We start from the raw sequence: 17,327 nt of genomic DNA, 5'->3' as shown, positions 1-17,327 counted from the left end.
TTATGATGTTGGTGATGACAATTCCATACTGAGGATGAAAGCTATTACTGCGGAATTTGAATGGGACGGTTAAATGACCGGACTGAAGTTGTGTGTCGGAGAGTATCGGGAGAGACTTAAGGCTCCCGTGGCGGCATGCGAAGCTCTCAGTGTCTCCGGCTGTGTGTTATGTGATGTGACACGTACCGTGGTTTCCACTGCCACCCTGTGTACTTGCGTCTCTGCTCTGGCTCTATTATTAATTCATAGACCAACGCGAGTACACGCCTTGTCTCCTCCTCCGCCCGTCTCTCGGAGAGATCTCTGAAAGAGAAAAAGATTAAAAGGAAGGACATAATTAGACAGGAGGACTTTCACTCTCAATTGTAATTGAAGCTGTGCTGTCATATTACAATGCCTAATTGGTCTCAAATTACATAAAAGCACATTATGACAGCGGGGAGTCACTTATCAATGTAAAGGGACGTTCGGATTTCATCTCCAACCTATACTTCTTGTCCGGTTATGGTGCGCCCATTTTTTCGCCCCCGTAGAAACGCTTGCTTCACAGGAATAGTTACGTGTGTGCATTTCAACTATACCAGCTCGAGTCCGATTTAAACCTTTGTTCCCTGCTGCCTGAGAGGAGGTCAAACAGGTGCCATCCCAGGAGCTGAAATGAGACAACAGATCTCATTAAAGATACACAGACAGCCAGATTTGGGTCCCGGAGTCGCATCCTCAGCTGATTTTCCTCTCAAGGTGCATTCATCCTCCCCAAAGCATGCAGCTTGTAATTTAGGTCTTGCCCCTGGTAAAGATTTTCTTTCCCCCCCCTCCCTGCTCTCCTATGCTGCTGCTCATGGCAGCAAGGTCACATTTTGAGTCAGAACTTTGTGGCAGGCCGGGGGGGGAGGAAGGGGGGTAGAGCGTAAAAAGCAGGGAGGCCTGCGGTGACCCGACTCGACTTAATATCTGAACAGGGCGTGCTGATTTCGCCTCCGACGACATTTCATTTCGTGAAGTGGGTCGGTTACCTGAAACTTCACTCCACGCTCATCATCCATGGAGTGGTTTCTGGTGTCTCAGATCAGGGGGGGGATTCTCCTGAGAGCTGCTGCATTGTTGTCTCAGATATAGAAACAGGTTATTGAAGATATTGCACTTTTACACTTTCTTCTTTCCTGGTGGCTGAATTACAGTGAACCACCACAGACTATGGTGTGATATGCTAGCTGCTAGCTCACAGTCGCTAGTCTCTAATGTTGTTTATTCCACATCATTTATTACACCGAATAACAACTAGTAATGACTTAAACATTTTTACAAATATGTCCAACTTCTTTACGGCTGTGCCCCCCCTCGTCTCCCTACTGAACTCGCTCCTGGTCCTCAAGCAGGGGCATGAGGAACTCAAAGTCTTTAGCTCTGACCGACGTCACTTTGCACAGCTCCCTCTGGAGCCAGAGAAAGCTCACAGCAGTCCCTCAAACCTTTAGACCGATGTGCAAAATCAGCACATTTCCTCCTTGTAGAGTGTTTAAGGGTCTTTTATGACTACAAATGTGAGAAATGTTTACAGTTTTTTTTTTTACAAACGAGCCATTCCCTTAGATATGTGACATTTCCCTTTTTATTCCGTTGTTTAAAAGACAGGCAGAAATGTTCCCCCCTTTTGAAGGGCAATTTCTCCCCCTCGTTGTAATCTGCCACTGCCGGTACAAGCGCTCTTTGTATGCACATCGTGTCAAGCGATAGCGATGGCGGGCTTCCTGACAAGTAAGTGAAAGGTCCCATCGTTCTTCTCGTTTCTTCCCAGGTGACACCCACTGTCCCCATTCCGTCACCATCAAAAAGTCGAACAAGACGCCGAGAACCTCAAAAACGGTCCATTATGGGCTGCCGGGGGGAGCGCAGACGCCATTAAGGGATGGTATCGGTTACAAATAATGCATGTCTCCGGTCTCATTCTCATCTTGTCTGGGACAGCGCCGGGATGTACAGATGCACCGCAGAGACCTCACGTGCCGAAATAAGGCACTTGCTCTGGCAGACCAAGGACATCGCCTCGCCGGATGGCGAGTGGAGCGTTCAGACGAGGACTGGCCTCGTAATCTCCCTCTAAAGCTGAAACAAACCCACGGTGTCGCCGTTGAATGCACACCGTTTATTGTTCTGCTTTGGGAACGTCACAGTTCATAAAGCGGACTGATGAAGGCGCGTCACCGCGAGTCTCCATCACCTTGCCGCCGGTAATGTCAACGTCTCCTTTTTTCGTGAAATTAAAGACCGCGGGGAGGGAGGAAGTCATTACCTGGAGAAGACATTTCTCTTTAAACATTTTATCACACGGTGTTGGAGCAGCTCTCACCAGGATCTTTTTTTTTTTTCACATGGTTAGGCACATAGCACTTACTCTCCATGGTGGTAAAAAGATGTGCTAATCAAGATGAATTATAATCAAATGTGTATGTTAATGCTTCCCGTGCACGGCGAGAAGCAAAGTCATTCTCGTGAAGCTCGCACTAAACTGCTTTATCTTCTTGTGATTGATCTTAGGATGAAAGGTGGAGACAACCAGACGTTACATGGTTTGTGGTTGATTAAGATCACCCCTTATTGCTTTAACATGATATCTGTGCAGACACAATAATAAAAAAAAAAAGTACTTAGTGCTGCAGAATTTGACAGCTGAAAAGTGGGATGACAGCACGCTCGTATTGATGGACGTATTCACTTAAACAGCGATGAGAGGCGATGCCACAATCTCAAGACTGTGATGTCAAAACTCTCGCTCTTCCACTGGAGCTGCCCATTAACTTCTGAGGTGTTTATGTCTTTTTAATGAGGGAGCTAAATTGACTTCGTACGCAGTGGTTTTTGTGCAAATGAAAGACGACTATGAATGTCAAGCAGACGACTAAATGCAAATCGTCACATTGCAGCAGCAGCAGGATCCACGCCGGTGACCACGTGACAGAGCCCAGCAGTACTCTCTGCTGGAAATTATTTAAAATGTAATGAGCCAGATGCAAAAGTGCGTGCCACAAAAGTTATCTGTATGACAAGTATTTTTGCCTCTTTGCAACAGTCAGGCAAGTAGCACATATTCATACCACTGTAGTCTTTGATCAAGAATGACTAGACACGGCGGAGGATTCCTTTGGTGCGAGTCGTACCAGCAGAACTTCTTAAGACGCGGTTTTGACAGATACAGCGCGGGCTAGCAGTTATTTAGTACTCGCACGGATCCTCACATCACCTCTCTAGTCTGAGTTCTCCTCACAGCTACATGCTGCTCTATTTGTCTGATGGCAGCGACGCATCTTCTCCTTGTCATGATGCAAACAGATTCTGTTATCTGACAAAATAATCACGAGTGAATGGAGTTTGTTCCGTTGTCATGGAGATGGCCAAAGTGTGGAACGTCTTCTATCTACAGCCTCTGTGACAACGGAGTAAAACTAATGGGAGATTGTGAGAAACATATAAAGAATAAACATAATTGGAGTGTTCTGTTGTTTTTCTTCTGCCAATAAAGCTACAAGAAATAATGTTTTCACCGGCATGAATTATCTAAATGTGGAAAGGAAACAATTAGGATATAATTTAGTGGACATGAACCCTCGGATCATTTTCCATGTGGCTTTTAAAGCATAATAACTGTTATGCTGCATTCATGTGCTGATATTAAGATCTATTATCTGGGACTCATCAGTTGGGTGATTAAAAAAAATACTGAGCACAGCTTTTATCCACAACTCAGCAATAGCAAAATTGCTAAAATCGCTGACCAACATTGACATCCAGTGATCGGGTATATCATCACCCTCTTAAAAAATGTCTCTATGACTTACTGTTCCATAGATACAGCCAAAATATAACAGGAATTAACCCTTACTACATTTCTGCTTATATCTCGGGAACGGAGGGTTGTAGAGATTCGGGAGTGGACCATGTCTTTACGACTTACCATTCTGGAGATACAGCCAAAAAAGCCTAAAAAAGGGAATAACCCTAACCCTAACAACAACCCTACACCTAACCCCAACCTCAACCCTAACAACAACCCTAAACCTAACCCAAACCTCAACCCTAACAACAACCCTCAACCTAACCCAAACCCCAACCCTAACAACAACCCTAAACCTTACCCAAACCTCAACCCTAACCCTAAACCTAACACCAAGCTTAATTTTCACATTTTCTTATATCTCGGGAAAGGAGACCCTTCTGAACGCACCAGTCGTCAGCCTGTGTCTCTACGACTTACCGTTCCAGAGATACAGCCAAAATAAAAAAAAGGAAGCAACCCCAACAATAACCCCAAACCTGACCCAAACCCCTAACCCTATGGTGGGGGGGGGCATAGTACTCCATCTGCCTGGTTTAAAATACATGACAAAATGCAGGATCATCTTATTGTATGCAGCTGGTATGAACAAAGCAGCACTGGGTGTTATAATTAGCTTCTAAATAAACATTTGTCCATCCAAGTGTTTCCTTTCTCTTCTACATGTAGGCGCTTCTGTCACTGACTTACTAAAGAAACCAAGGTCAATCATTGTCAGCGCTCATAATCACCACAAGGTTTACTGTACTTCCATTTGCCATATTTGCAACAATACTGTAAGCGTCATGGTGTGTAGGGCTTTCAGTTAATTTACAGTAAAACATGCTGAGTATGGAAAATGGGAGTGGAAGGAAATTACCAAGGGGGGTGAGGTTTATATGCAAGCAGACATTTTCAAAATTAATTAAATGCCGAGACCTCAGCTGTATGGGGCACTGTTTGGCAGAATTTCATGTTTCATCCTCATTAAATGAGGGGAAATTGGTGTCTCTTTATTTTAAGTGTCTTGATTGATCAGTTGTATATCAATACAGCAGCATTCTTGTCATTTGATTGACTGGATTAGATGCTTGTGCGGATCAGGCGCTTGCATTGAATGAGCTGTACACTTGAATATGCAGTGTGTTGCATCTTTTCTAACAAGTTTTCCAAGACCTCTAATATTGTTAAATGCATCCAAAGAAAAATATGTTTTGTGTGCGGAATTCTTTTAAAGGTGAAGTTGACAATCACTGATGCAAAGCTAAACAGATAAGCAGCCAAAGTCTGATCATTTATCCCGGGAACTACAATGGGCAGGAATGAACAATACATACAATACAATAAAGCATTGCTGCATCTGGTAGGCGACGTCTTACTTTTAAAGGTTATTCATTCTTTCTCAGAAGGCTGTAAATTGAAACTTCCTCTAGAGACCCACGATCCTTTGTCTCCTTTTGTCTGACTCCCGCTTTCCCCAACCTAACAAAGGGCCCAGTGCCATAGGCCTATTATATCTCAAAGTACACAATCAGATGTTGGCACACACATTTTTTGGAAAGGCTTTTCAGCCATTTGAATACAAGAAATGGTTACGGCTGTTTGGAACCATTATCCTCAGTCCGCTTAGTATTTGCACTTTCTCACTTACAGGGTCTGAATAGGAGCAGGAGAGTGCATTCACAGTGCCTTACCCCGGGCTACATGGCCACACTAATGGTTAAATCCTTGAATGCTGGCAGAGTAGAAAGCCCTTTACCAGCATCCTCAGGTTTGGAATAAAGAAAGCCCAGCTTAGTATTTGTTCTGTTCTTCTTACATAAAGCTGAATACAGGTAAGTCACACCTGCTGTGGAAAGATTTCTCTAGAGAGAGAGAGAGGATACTGGTAGGAACTTTTCACTGGTTATGAAACATCATACTGATGTCTTTATACGACCGTCCATCTATCATCTGTAAGCGCTCATCCTGCTCAGGGTCACGAATGAGCTGGAGCCGATCCCAGCTGACATTGGGGCAAAGATAGGGTACGACAGGACAGGTCGTCGGTCTATCACAGGATCTGACACGTAGAGACAGACAACCATTCATGCTGACATCGAACTGTTGGAGAATCAGCAGAGAACAAACCCAAACCCAGATTCAAACCTGAACCCCTGTGCTGCATGGCACTGACCGTTACACCACCATGCCGCCATACGACCTGCACAGGTAAACTGCAGTGTCAGCAGTAACACTGGTCGTCATTCATGATGATCGTCTTCGGTGCCACCAGGTCAGATTCCAGGCGAAATCAGACGAAATTACACAGGTTCATAAAACCTCCTTCAGCTCCAACCTCCTGCAGACAGACTCCGCCCACTAGAGGGATGGGAGGAAGGAGAACCAGAACCGGGACAGGGCATCCTGTCAGACCCTGCTGCAGTAAAAAGTACTAAAAATTCCTTGTAGTATCTTTAGTGAAAGCTTTGTGTTTCATGAGCCAATTCATTGCAGACTTTTTCCTAATTAAACAGGACCACATTTTATCCTTAGTATTACCAAAGTTCTGCGAGGGCCTAAACCATTAAAAACATGAACATAATCATCAGAATGTTGTAGCTGATATTGAATTCCAAGAGCAGATATTTTGTTTGAAAACAAATCAAATATATAGTCAGTGAGTATGAATGTTTTTGCATCTTGCCATAAATGTCATATATGTTAATTAACAATATTTATTAATTAATTGTTATCTTATCTTCATTTTGTTTTGAGAAATCGTGATCAAACCTTGGGTTCATACCGCTGTCTCTGTGCACTCAGTAGCCCCGTTTTGTAATACTTCACAGTCGCCATGGTTTTTAATAAAACAAACTGTTTTCCTCAGGAACAGCTTGCAACGTGTTCCACTCTTTGATTTTACATCTTAAAATACGAAAACTATACCAGCCTGAAATTGTTTGTTGAGATAAAATCACCACGTTGCCTTCCGCTCTCATAAATTTCATCATTACCGTGATTTACCTTGAATGTGGGAGTCTGTCGGAAAAAAGGGCGGTTAAAGAACACAACACCAAAGAGCAGAGAAGGAGAGCGACGCTTGTTTATATGCGGCGTCTCGAGCGGAGGGCAGCGAGGAGAGGTGAGGCGCAGCATAGCAAGACACAAACACGGGAAAGATTCAGAGGGAGATTGACGAGTGAAATCAGCAGCATGATTAATGTGACAACCTTTAAGAAAAGGTTATGGATCCGGAGGGAACACTAATGTCAAACGCTAATGTAGGACGTTGAGGAGAAGCAGAGTGGAGAAAAGGTCAGGAGTCAAGCGAGGTGCGAAAATGACAGGAATACCCCGTTCTGGTACGTCACCGAGTTCTCCTAACATTCATCCCGACCTTTCTGCCTCTTTAGTGACACCGATGCTGAATGCTGCATGTAACTATAATTAATTTAGAGAACATTCTGTGGTATGTTGGGCCCATCATATACATGGGATTCTGCAACAACTTCTACATTAGACATGACAGTAAAGTGGCCCTGGAAGTAAAGCTTGTTAAGGTGGACTTATTTAAAGCTATGGTCTACGATTTGGAATAAAAAAAATCCATTCAGCAATCAGCCGTAGGCCTTCATAGAAATAGACCAATGGGAGCCATTGCTCCGGAAGGCTCCCATTGGCTCGTACCCTCCTGCTCCTCATCATCCCGCCTTGTCCCCTCCCACTCCCGCCTCGTCCAATCGTTGAACACTGAGGGGAGGGGTTTGGTTGGGATGCTTTTTTCAAATCTGTCTCAGAGGCTCAACTGATTTTCAGAATGTAGACCATAGCTTTAACACATGATATGTGTGGCGTTTTTTTCCTCCTTAAAGCCCCTGAAAACATATAAAGTATTTCTCTATAACGTTTAATATTTATCACAAACACAAAAACATCCTTTGATATTCATTATTAAGGTATTTTATAGTTTATAGCCTGATAATCAACCTGAATTGTCATTTAATCTAATTTGTTTAGCCTGACATTGTGTCCATGTCAGTTGACTACGTGTTGGGGAGTGGCTCTTGTTTTGTTTAGCCCTTGTTTAACAAGCAGGTTTCATATTCATCCTGCTGATTTCATCATCAGCTGACCTGGAAAATATGGTAGGGGATCGATCAGTTCCCATTTTTCACATATCTTGAAGAAATGGACAAATGCATCAATCTCATCCTTGTCTTTCTGTTGTTATTATAATCTATTGACAGTCTGTAACCAGTGAAAACAAACACCAAACCTATTTGGTCTTTACAAGCTGAACTTGTCAATGCGGAGAGATGAGCACACACAAAAAAACTGCACACTCATGTAAAAATACTCAAAGTTGATAATAGTTCCCGTAGCACTCCCTTGCCATTAGTAGGAAGCTGACTGAGAAGCTTTGTTTTTCAGCGGCGTTTAATGATTCTAAATTGAATTAAAAGTACAATCCTGGGGCGTTGGGGTGGTCTGAGATGCATAACACCAAACTGTAATGTCTCTTAATTTGAATCTGGTCGAGGTTTACATGTTACACCACAAAAAAAAATGGTAATATAATAAAAAAAACAATTTAAAAAAGAAGAAAAACAGAGGAATTTGTAATAATTAGAGCCAAATGCCACTGGGGAAATAAACAATACATTGTGTACTGGAGGGAAAGCGGTAAAACTATGAGCATAAATACACAAAATAAACAGCAACGAAAGAACATAATTAAATAGTCTATAAATGTTACACACTTGTGTATAGTCCTAACAGCTTTCTTTGAACAGATGCACATGAATATATTATGTATAAATCAGGTTTAGCAGCATGTCATGTGCGTCCACAGTCATGTCTGTCATGCACCGTACAAAGGCACTAAAGCCCAGAGGATGACAGTAAAACGATGTTAAAAAAAAAAGGTTCTCAATGCTCCTGGGCTGCAGAGGAGCAGCGGAGGGAGATCAAGGCTGTTACGTTGTGAGTATAAATCAGAGAAGTCAGCAGACTGTAAACAGGTAGAAGTTTTACACCATACGAAAAGCAGCTGCTTCAAACTCCGCACACGTCTATCTTTACTTATTTACCGCCGACTGTGTTAGCCTTTTGCTCTCGACAACTTTCCGCCCGTTTCACAGAAACGTGTTGTTTTTGCTTCTCCCCATCGTCTTCTTGCCCACCCGAAAGCAAGGAGATCCAACTTCCACGCGCATGAATTCAGCGCATCTGCTTCCAAACGCCGTGCGCCCGGGCCTGAACGTGTGACGTGTCCCTTAGCAGCCTGCAATCAAGGGAGAGAAGCAATGGGCTGAGATTGTGTCATTGAGGCTAATTACGGTGCAATTAAAAGCCAGTTGTCTGTTCCTCTGACATTGGCGGAGGTTGAAACGGTCCTCTCTGTGGTTTAGAGGCTTCTTTTTTTTAATGATGATATTCAAAGGGAGCTGGCTGTTTTATTTCAGCCATACAAGGCGTGGCTCGGAGGGATGGAGACGCCACTCTGGCCGTTCATCTGTCCATCGATACACTGGATGGACTGTCATGAAATGGACATCCGAGGTCAGATTGAGGCTCTTCATTGATGAGAAATTTTTTGGGGAAAAGTCTTGACAACCCTTCACCGTCACTTTCTTTCTCTTCAACATCTATGACACATTCTGATTACACCAAACACGTGATTAACATTGTGAATTCAAGACAAAAGCAACAAAAAACACATCTGTGGCCCAAACGCACTGAAAGCCTGGATCGATGTTCCTCTGGTGCATTGCAGGCATCTGATTAGAAATGCCAACGCCACAGAACCAGCAGTATTTTAAGGAAAAGCTAGTACACTTTTCTTTTGGCCAATTTCCTAACCATATCACTAACCTTCAGTCTTCGGCTTCAGTCTGCAGCGGCTCCGTTCCCTCTGCTTCCCCTCATCAATTCTCCCTTCGGTTTCCATTTTTAGCCCCACTTTTGATTTCCTCTTCGATTTCTGCTCGATGGCGAGTTGAGTTTGTGCTCCGATGCCGATGCTTTAGAGATGAGTGTGCGAGGGAGTTGCGATATGTGTCCTATTCTTTATTGATCCGTGATCAGCCAGAGTTCAAGAAGGTTCTTGACTCCAACCAAGCACGTAATTGCCGTGTCGGGGGGGTCTTTGTGCGTCTCAAGCTGACATTTTTGCTTCTGTAACCTCCAATTGAAGCATGTAAACTATATTATTAAGATGTCTAATTCTCCAGGATCCTATCGTTTGTTTTCTCTGCTTTGTTTGTACGCATAAACTTTTTCCCGGTGCCTGTGAATTGACTGTAAGAGCGGTATTGATGATAACACAGGCCAGAGGTAAGAGAAGCCTGATACCCCCCCCCCCCTCCTCGACAGCCATCTGTATCACTCAGGGAAAGACTCCTCAAGACAGCTCCGCGGACCCGCTGATGCTGATGCATTTTGACACTGATGGTGCACACAGCTGACCTTTGGGATGTCGAGTGCACTCAGACAACACTTGCTGCATGTGTTTATGTCCCAGAGACGGTCTAATGAGGATGTAGCTGCAGCACAGCCAACTCCAGGAGCATAGTGCCAGGATGCAGCTGCTGCCACCAGGGCTGTAATCACAGCCTCTTGCCTGACTCATATCGGGTAACTCTGCAGCATTCCTACGCCCCCTGGAAGGACAGATGTTCACCCAGATAAACCCAAGACATCTTCAGACAGATACTTGTTGGTATTTGTGAACTTGAATACATTTTTCAGTGTGCAATCATCTCCAGCCATGTTTGTGTGATGTTTTATTACCATACACTGGCAGAAAAATATTATGATCACAACGTCTCAAATGTTAGGAATTGAACCCGTTTTTTTTGCCAGATTTCAAAGCAAGTTTCCACATTTCACCTCAACTTTCCACCCACAGCGTTACTTTACACCTCGTTGTTGTTCTGTTTCACTCGAGAATGTATAAAATAGCGTTTTCGTTATGAACACAATCAGGAGGTTCACTCTTTAGCAATTCACACCACACTCGGCGTGATTTCTGCGGGGAGGAAGTGTCCTTGTTGACGTCTCACAGCCCGTCATCACCTGACACGGCAGCGATCAAACACACATTTGCTTGATTTTTAAGTGAGAGTGAATACCGGGATGATTTGGAAGGTGATAGACTGATCAGTTTCAGACCAATAACATATTCAGAGGAAATCCTTGTTTTGGAGAAGATGGAATTAAATCATTTTTGGAAGAAAAAAAAATTACGAATCCATTATCAAAAAGGTTGTTTCAGCTCTGATACGGACTCCTACAGGCCTTTCTGTCCTCATCAGTGAAGTTGTGATAGTTGTGATATGTGAAGTTCGTGATAACAAACAAAGAATAACTATTCCAGAGTGAATCCGACCCTGAAGGACAAGAAAGTGTACCCTTTTTTATTTCCACTCCTGGATGAGACTGTTTGTTTGTGTATAAAGAAGCGAAGCAGCACCGACAGCAGCTTTTGGAGGAAGCCTGAAACCTCTCAGCGGTGCGCTCCACTTTATCTGCCCCATGACTGTTCTCTGGGGAGGGTTCATTATTAAATATTCACAAGGACATCACCCTACCAGGAGGTTTACCTCGCCGACACCTGCCCCAATCGTTGTTTTCCATCAGAGTGAGCGTTGACGTGCCTCGGTCTCAGCAGAGTAGATCTCCTTGGAGGTCTTCAACCTTGGCATTAAGGGCAGAAACCTCCCTGTATGTGTGTGTGCTGTTACTTTCAATGAAAACGCCAGCTTCACAATGCGATTGTACCCACGAAGAAAGATAGAACTGTTTTGCTCCTTCAACCAAAGATCTGTTGACACTGCAGAGGAAAACGTATGAATCTGTGTGAAGCTTCTTTGTCCTTTGATGGAGGACAAAGTCTCTCCCGGGGGAAGAGGCTTGTAAATGGCACTCATTTACCAGTTCTTCGCCAACCAAAATACCAGCTGTATGTGTGTTCTTCTGCTGTGGTTGGGTCACAAATAATTGGCAGTGTTCCCAGTTTATTGGGGCAAAGGCTGAATCCTCGTTATGTTGTCATGGTGACGTTTCAGGGATTTAGTCGGGTCAGTTTGACTCACTTTCTTTATGTCCGTGGATTATGTCTTGATTCCCAATTATTCTCCGTGTTGGCAGGTGTGTGTGTGTGTGTGTGTGTGTGTGTGTGTGTGTGTGTGTGTGTGTGTGTGTGTGTGTGTGTGTGTGTGTGGATCTATGGAACAGACATGCTTCTAGCTCACTTTTGTAAAAATCATAACTAGTGCAATTATCAAGGGCAATACATAGAAACTCTGCTAATGTCATTAGTGAGACTCAACCTTGGAGTTTCATACACAGACAAGAGTCGCCATCTGTCAGCACGATGCAGGGCAGACCTCTGTGGCGGCGGCGATGATGACGATGATGGTGATGATGATGTGCTCACAGCTCTCTAACTGTGATTGTTTTTGGCTGCAGGAACTTCTACTACATCACCATGCTGCGCGACCCCGTCTCCCGCTACCTGAGCGAGTGGAAGCACGTCCAGCGCGGCGCCACGTGGAAGACCGCCCTCCACATGTGCGACGGACGCTCGCCCACCCAGGACGAGCTGCCCTTCTGCTACAGCGGCGACGACTGGTCCGGCGTGACCCTGACGGAGTTCATGAACTGCCCGTCCAACCTGGCCAACAACCGGCAGGTGCGCATGCTCGCCGACCTGAGCCTGGTGGGCTGCTACAACCTGTCCTCCATGAACGAGAGCCAGCGCAACCACATCCTCCTGAGCAGCGCCATGAGCAACCTGAAGAACATGGCGTTCTACGGCCTGACCGAGTTCCAGCGCAAGACGCAGTACCTGTTCGAGCGGACGTTCAGCCTGCGCTTCATCGCCGCGTTCACGCAAATCAACAGCACGCGCGCCGCCAACGTGGACCTGAGCGAGGCCGTGCGCCGCCGCATCGAGGAGCTCAACTACTTGGACGTGCAGCTGTACGAGTACGCGAAGGACCTGTTCCTCCAGCGGTTCCAGTTCACGCGCCAGAGGGAGCACCAGGAGGTGCGCTTGAAGAGGCGCGAGGAGAGGCGCTGGCTCCGGGAGCAGAAGGAGCAGGGCAGGCCGTGGCCGCCGAAACACAGAGGGGGAGGAAGCGGCGGAGGGGGGAGGAGGGGGGGAGGGCTGCAGAAAGGTGACTTTCCCGCCACCACGGAGGACTACACAAGCCAAGTGGCCCGTTGGTGAGGCTTTGGTTCTGAAGAGAGAGAGATTCCTCACAGACTTGACCTTTGACCTCTCTCTCACACATCTTATGTCTCTCTCTCTTGTTTTGCCTCACCATGAATCGTCTCCTTGCATCTGTCTGTTTTCTCAGCTTCCTTGTGATCCGAGCGCTTTGCTGTGTCTTTATGAAAACTGCCAAATCTGTGAGTGTGACAGCAGCTCTGCCTTGGAGTGCCCTTTGGTGTCTTAAATCTTTAAATGCTGTTTATAAGTATATTTTTATTTTTTGTCACTTGATTTTTTTTTTTGCCTACATTATTTTCTCATGTGTTGAATAAGACGACAAACTGAAGAAGAAGAAGAAGAAGAAAAAAACAATCAAAAGAAGCTGTCATACTGATTTTTGAAGCTTGATGAATGTCATTGACGTCTTTGGAGAAAACCATTTGAAAGAAGTAGCTGTAGAGGAAGTGATGGTTGCATGTCACACGTCCACATTATACTGACAATTGGGGTTTCCCACTGATTTCCAAAAGATATACAGTAATGTAAGCCAAAGTGAATCAAACACACACAATGTATTTATTGTATTTTTATTTTTTAATCTCTAAAGACCACGCTGTATGCATGCAATACCCATGTTTTAAACCAAATCATAGACTCCATCTGGTGTTTCTATTTCGGTTACAGTCCAATATTTATTATTTTCTATTCATATGAGTGCAATACTTTGCAGCACGTCTCCCAAAGAAAACATGTGCACACAAAGCCAATCACGCAGTCACACAAAGAGGGCATCCTGCCGAGCAAAATCCCTTCAGATATTCACATAAAACATTTTTGTTTTTTTTTTACATGAGAAAAAAAAAACAAGTCTGTGAGTAATTCATTTTTTGAAGTAGTGGGCCACAGAGATAAAAAGTTGGTAAATAGTCGGGGTGATGAAATGTGTCGGCGTGGCTGGTGTGTGGCCCCGACTGTGAATGAGCTGATCAGTATTCAGCTCTCACGCCCCTCCCCGTCACACTGGCTGCTTTTACATGTTTGTAGAGCTGACGCCGACTGCACTGTGGGCAGCGAGGGCGCTTTAATGCCAGCCCCTCGATGAGCGGCCTCAAAGCAGATATAGGCGAGGAAATACAACAAATAAAAAACAAAAATGTCCGTCATTACTTCCTTCCAGCATCTCAAATCCAATCAGCGAGGCGACACATGAAGATGAAAGAGAAGGCTTGTTTTTTTTATCTGCTTAAATAGGCTTCAACGATACGCCTCTTATCTCATATTCACTCAAAAATCCCTGGTTATCAAATTAAATGTTTCACTAAATGTCAACGCTGAAGTGGTGCGTCTGCTGCTATTTAAACAGTAATTTCTCATGTTTCTTCAGCGATTGCAGTTACTTATAAAATACCTCAGTTGGCACAGTTTTGTTTGATTTTTTAAGAGCCTGTATTCGATGATTCATCCAGCTCATGGATGCGTTGAGGGGATACAGGTTTGAGCTGCCAGGAGTCGTATGGCTGTGTTTGTCTGTACGTCTGGTTTCAGTGAGCGTGTGGATGGTTGAATAAGAACAAAGACTGGGTGTAAAGCACGTTGATGACACCAAGTGTTTCAAGTGGAGCTTCAGCTAGATGTAGCGGTGAAATAGCATCAAGTTTATTCCATGTCAAATGAGTGATAAAAGGCCATTTTGAATTATTTCTGTCCCCATCTTATGCTACTTTATACATTTTAAAGGCACTTTGCAACATAAAAAAGTTGCTTATATGTTGACGTATCATTAACAAGAATCCGATTATATAAAATACATTTGATATAATCTGCTCAATGCTAAATTTGCTCTATTTATATGAGCCAAACACACATTTTGATCTTAATTTAACACTCTGATTTTGGGTCAGATGTAAGTAAACTTTATAAATAAAAGTGTGTTTTCATGAAGGGGCCCCATCACTCACAATAGGGGCCTTTACATAAAAAGTGAACGCATTATTTGAATATTTAATAGAACATTTTTCAGTAAAATGTTGGACATAACATAAATAATACAACAAATGATGGCTGAATTCCATTTAGCTTCAGTCCAGGGTCCTGGTATTCTCACTGGGGTCACTGTTGATATTAGTAACGCCTGTACTTTCACGACTAAGTCACAATGGCTACCGTAGAATATCTTTTTGAAACAGTAACTGCCAAAAGAGCGTCTCGTTTGGACATTTCTTTCTATAAACCAACATGCTTCACTGCTGTGTGACGAGCTGCAGGAGCTACAATGTTCCACAGTGACAGATGGCATAAGCACTGCATGAGCGGGGAAGTGCTGTGTAGCTATTAGTGAAACCCTGATGAAACACTTGTTGTAAATGTGCTATATACCCAAGTTATATTCTATTATATTCTATGTGTGTGTGTGTGTGTGTGTGTGTGTAAACTAAAGAACATATTGGTGGGATTCCTGGCTGCAGGGAAGCTGACGCTGAGGTGTGTCCAGGCGGGGGGACAGGAGGAGGGGGGACAACGTGCTTCGACATGCTTTACGGATCAACTGGCCCTGGTGCGAGCGCGCCCTAAGTGTGTCCTTCATCACGTGTCCGTGTTGTTGTCCTCATTAACGCCTGTGTTGCTCTCTGCCTCGCACTTGAGAGGCAGAGAGCAACCAAATGAACTGAAAGATGTAAAAAAACACGCAGTTATGTGTTATACATCTAGTGTGACACATCAGAGGTCAGAGAAGAGGTCTTATTAACAATCTCAATCAGCTGTGTGTTCCCACCTGCAATCCGTTGCCATGGAGATGATAACACGCTGAGCGACTCCTGGCTCAGACAGTTCTTTTAATGGAGAAACAGCTCAGAGGCACGACTGAAACTCTGGTTTCTACATTCATTCCTGCATTCTAGATTTGTAGGATGTTGAATGTGGACAAAGTACAAAAGATCTATTTGACCTGAACGTTTTAAACGTGGAAAATGAAGTTTCTACTTGGAATGGTGCTGATGTAGTTGGGTGCCAAATAACTAAATGAAAAATAATTTCTGTGCATCCATTGCCTTAGCATAACCAGCAAATACAATATGAGAGAAAACTCACATTTATTTATCTCATAAACAAATCTTGAACAGAGGTCAGAGTTCATTTCTTTCTCACTCCCCTTTTCTGTCAGCCCTCTTGGTCTGTAACACTGAAAATGAAGGCTCTAGGACATCTCAAATGTTGAATAATTATACATAAATTGTTTTAGGCTCATTATTTCTGTGACTTTTTAATATTTGTTTGCATCAAATGATGATCCGATAAGACTTTCTACCAATTTTTGAAATTGTAAAAGTGAGCTCGCAGACCACGGTGTAAATAAAGTGATCCGACACGGATTCTCGCTCTTGAATTTTACCCATCTTCCCATTAAAAGTGTGACATGCTGCTTTGTCAAAGGAGTATTCGTGTGAACTCGTACTACCACTTCATATCTCCAAGACGCTGATCCATGTGTATTTATTTGTTCATTTATATCATTTCTGTTGCTAAAGAATGGCTTACCAGAATACCAGTATTCCCTCACACCTCAGTGATAACGAACGAGCGCTTTCTTAGTGTAAGAATTTCTATGTACAATGTTAAAGTCTTGTGATGAAATGAACAGTCTAAAAGCCTTTTGGCGTGTAATATTTAATCTGCCATTTTTTTTGTCAGACCTGAAAAAAAAAAAGTAAATTCTGCTTAAGACATCAGAAATAAATGCATTAAATGGCCGTGGCATTATGATGTGTGTTGCTTTTATTTCCTCGACACAGATACAAATCACAAACCGACAGGTGTTTCAGTGAGAGTGTGAAATTCACAGTTCAACTCTATTTTTAGACCATGTGTGGCGTATACATGGTGAGATGTATTCCCTAATTGTGTTGACTGTAATTAAGAAGAAGACTGTAATTAACGAGAAACATTTAGAAAAGTGTCTTATGCAGACAAAACCACCTGTAAGATGGCTTTGCTGACATTTTTCCATCTTACAAAGAACTGTTCACATCCAGAAATAGCCAATAACAAGGTAAGTAGGTGCTTTCAGGCCTAATAATCATAGGATAAACACATCTATTGTTTTAGAAACTTGTTGGATATTTCAATGTATTTCATCTCATATCAGCAACAGACATTTATATAACTTATAGGGCAGACAACAATTAATTATGTGGAGAATATATCTCCAGATACCTTGACAACATGCAAGCGTTGAGTTGTTAAATTCAGGCATGTTTTTGATAAATGGCGCTCTGAAAAAGCAGATGAAATGTGATAAATGTGTTATTTTATTGT

At 43.4% G+C, this 17,327-nt stretch overlaps 1 protein-coding gene across 1 annotated transcript in view; it reads left to right on the top strand.

Moving 5' to 3' along the window:
• Positions 1 to 14,893, top strand: part of hs6st3b (heparan sulfate 6-O-sulfotransferase 3b) — a 52,135-nt gene extending 37,242 nt beyond the window's left edge. The window contains exon 2 of the mRNA XM_084022172.1: positions 12,266 to 14,893. Coding sequence (XP_083878298.1) covers positions 12,266 to 13,028 — 763 coding nt within the window. The 3' untranslated portion in view covers positions 13,029 to 14,893. The remainder of the gene's footprint in view (positions 1 to 12,265) is intronic.
• Positions 14,894 to 17,327: the final 2,434 nt, after the last annotated feature.

The sequence above is a fragment of the Eutrigla gurnardus genome, assembly GCF_963514095.1.
Source record: "Eutrigla gurnardus genome assembly, chromosome: 12".
Taxonomy (NCBI): Eukaryota; Metazoa; Chordata; class Actinopteri; order Perciformes; family Triglidae; genus Eutrigla; species Eutrigla gurnardus.
Note: the sequence above shows the minus strand (reverse complement) of the source record. Positions and strands in the feature narration are given on the sequence as shown.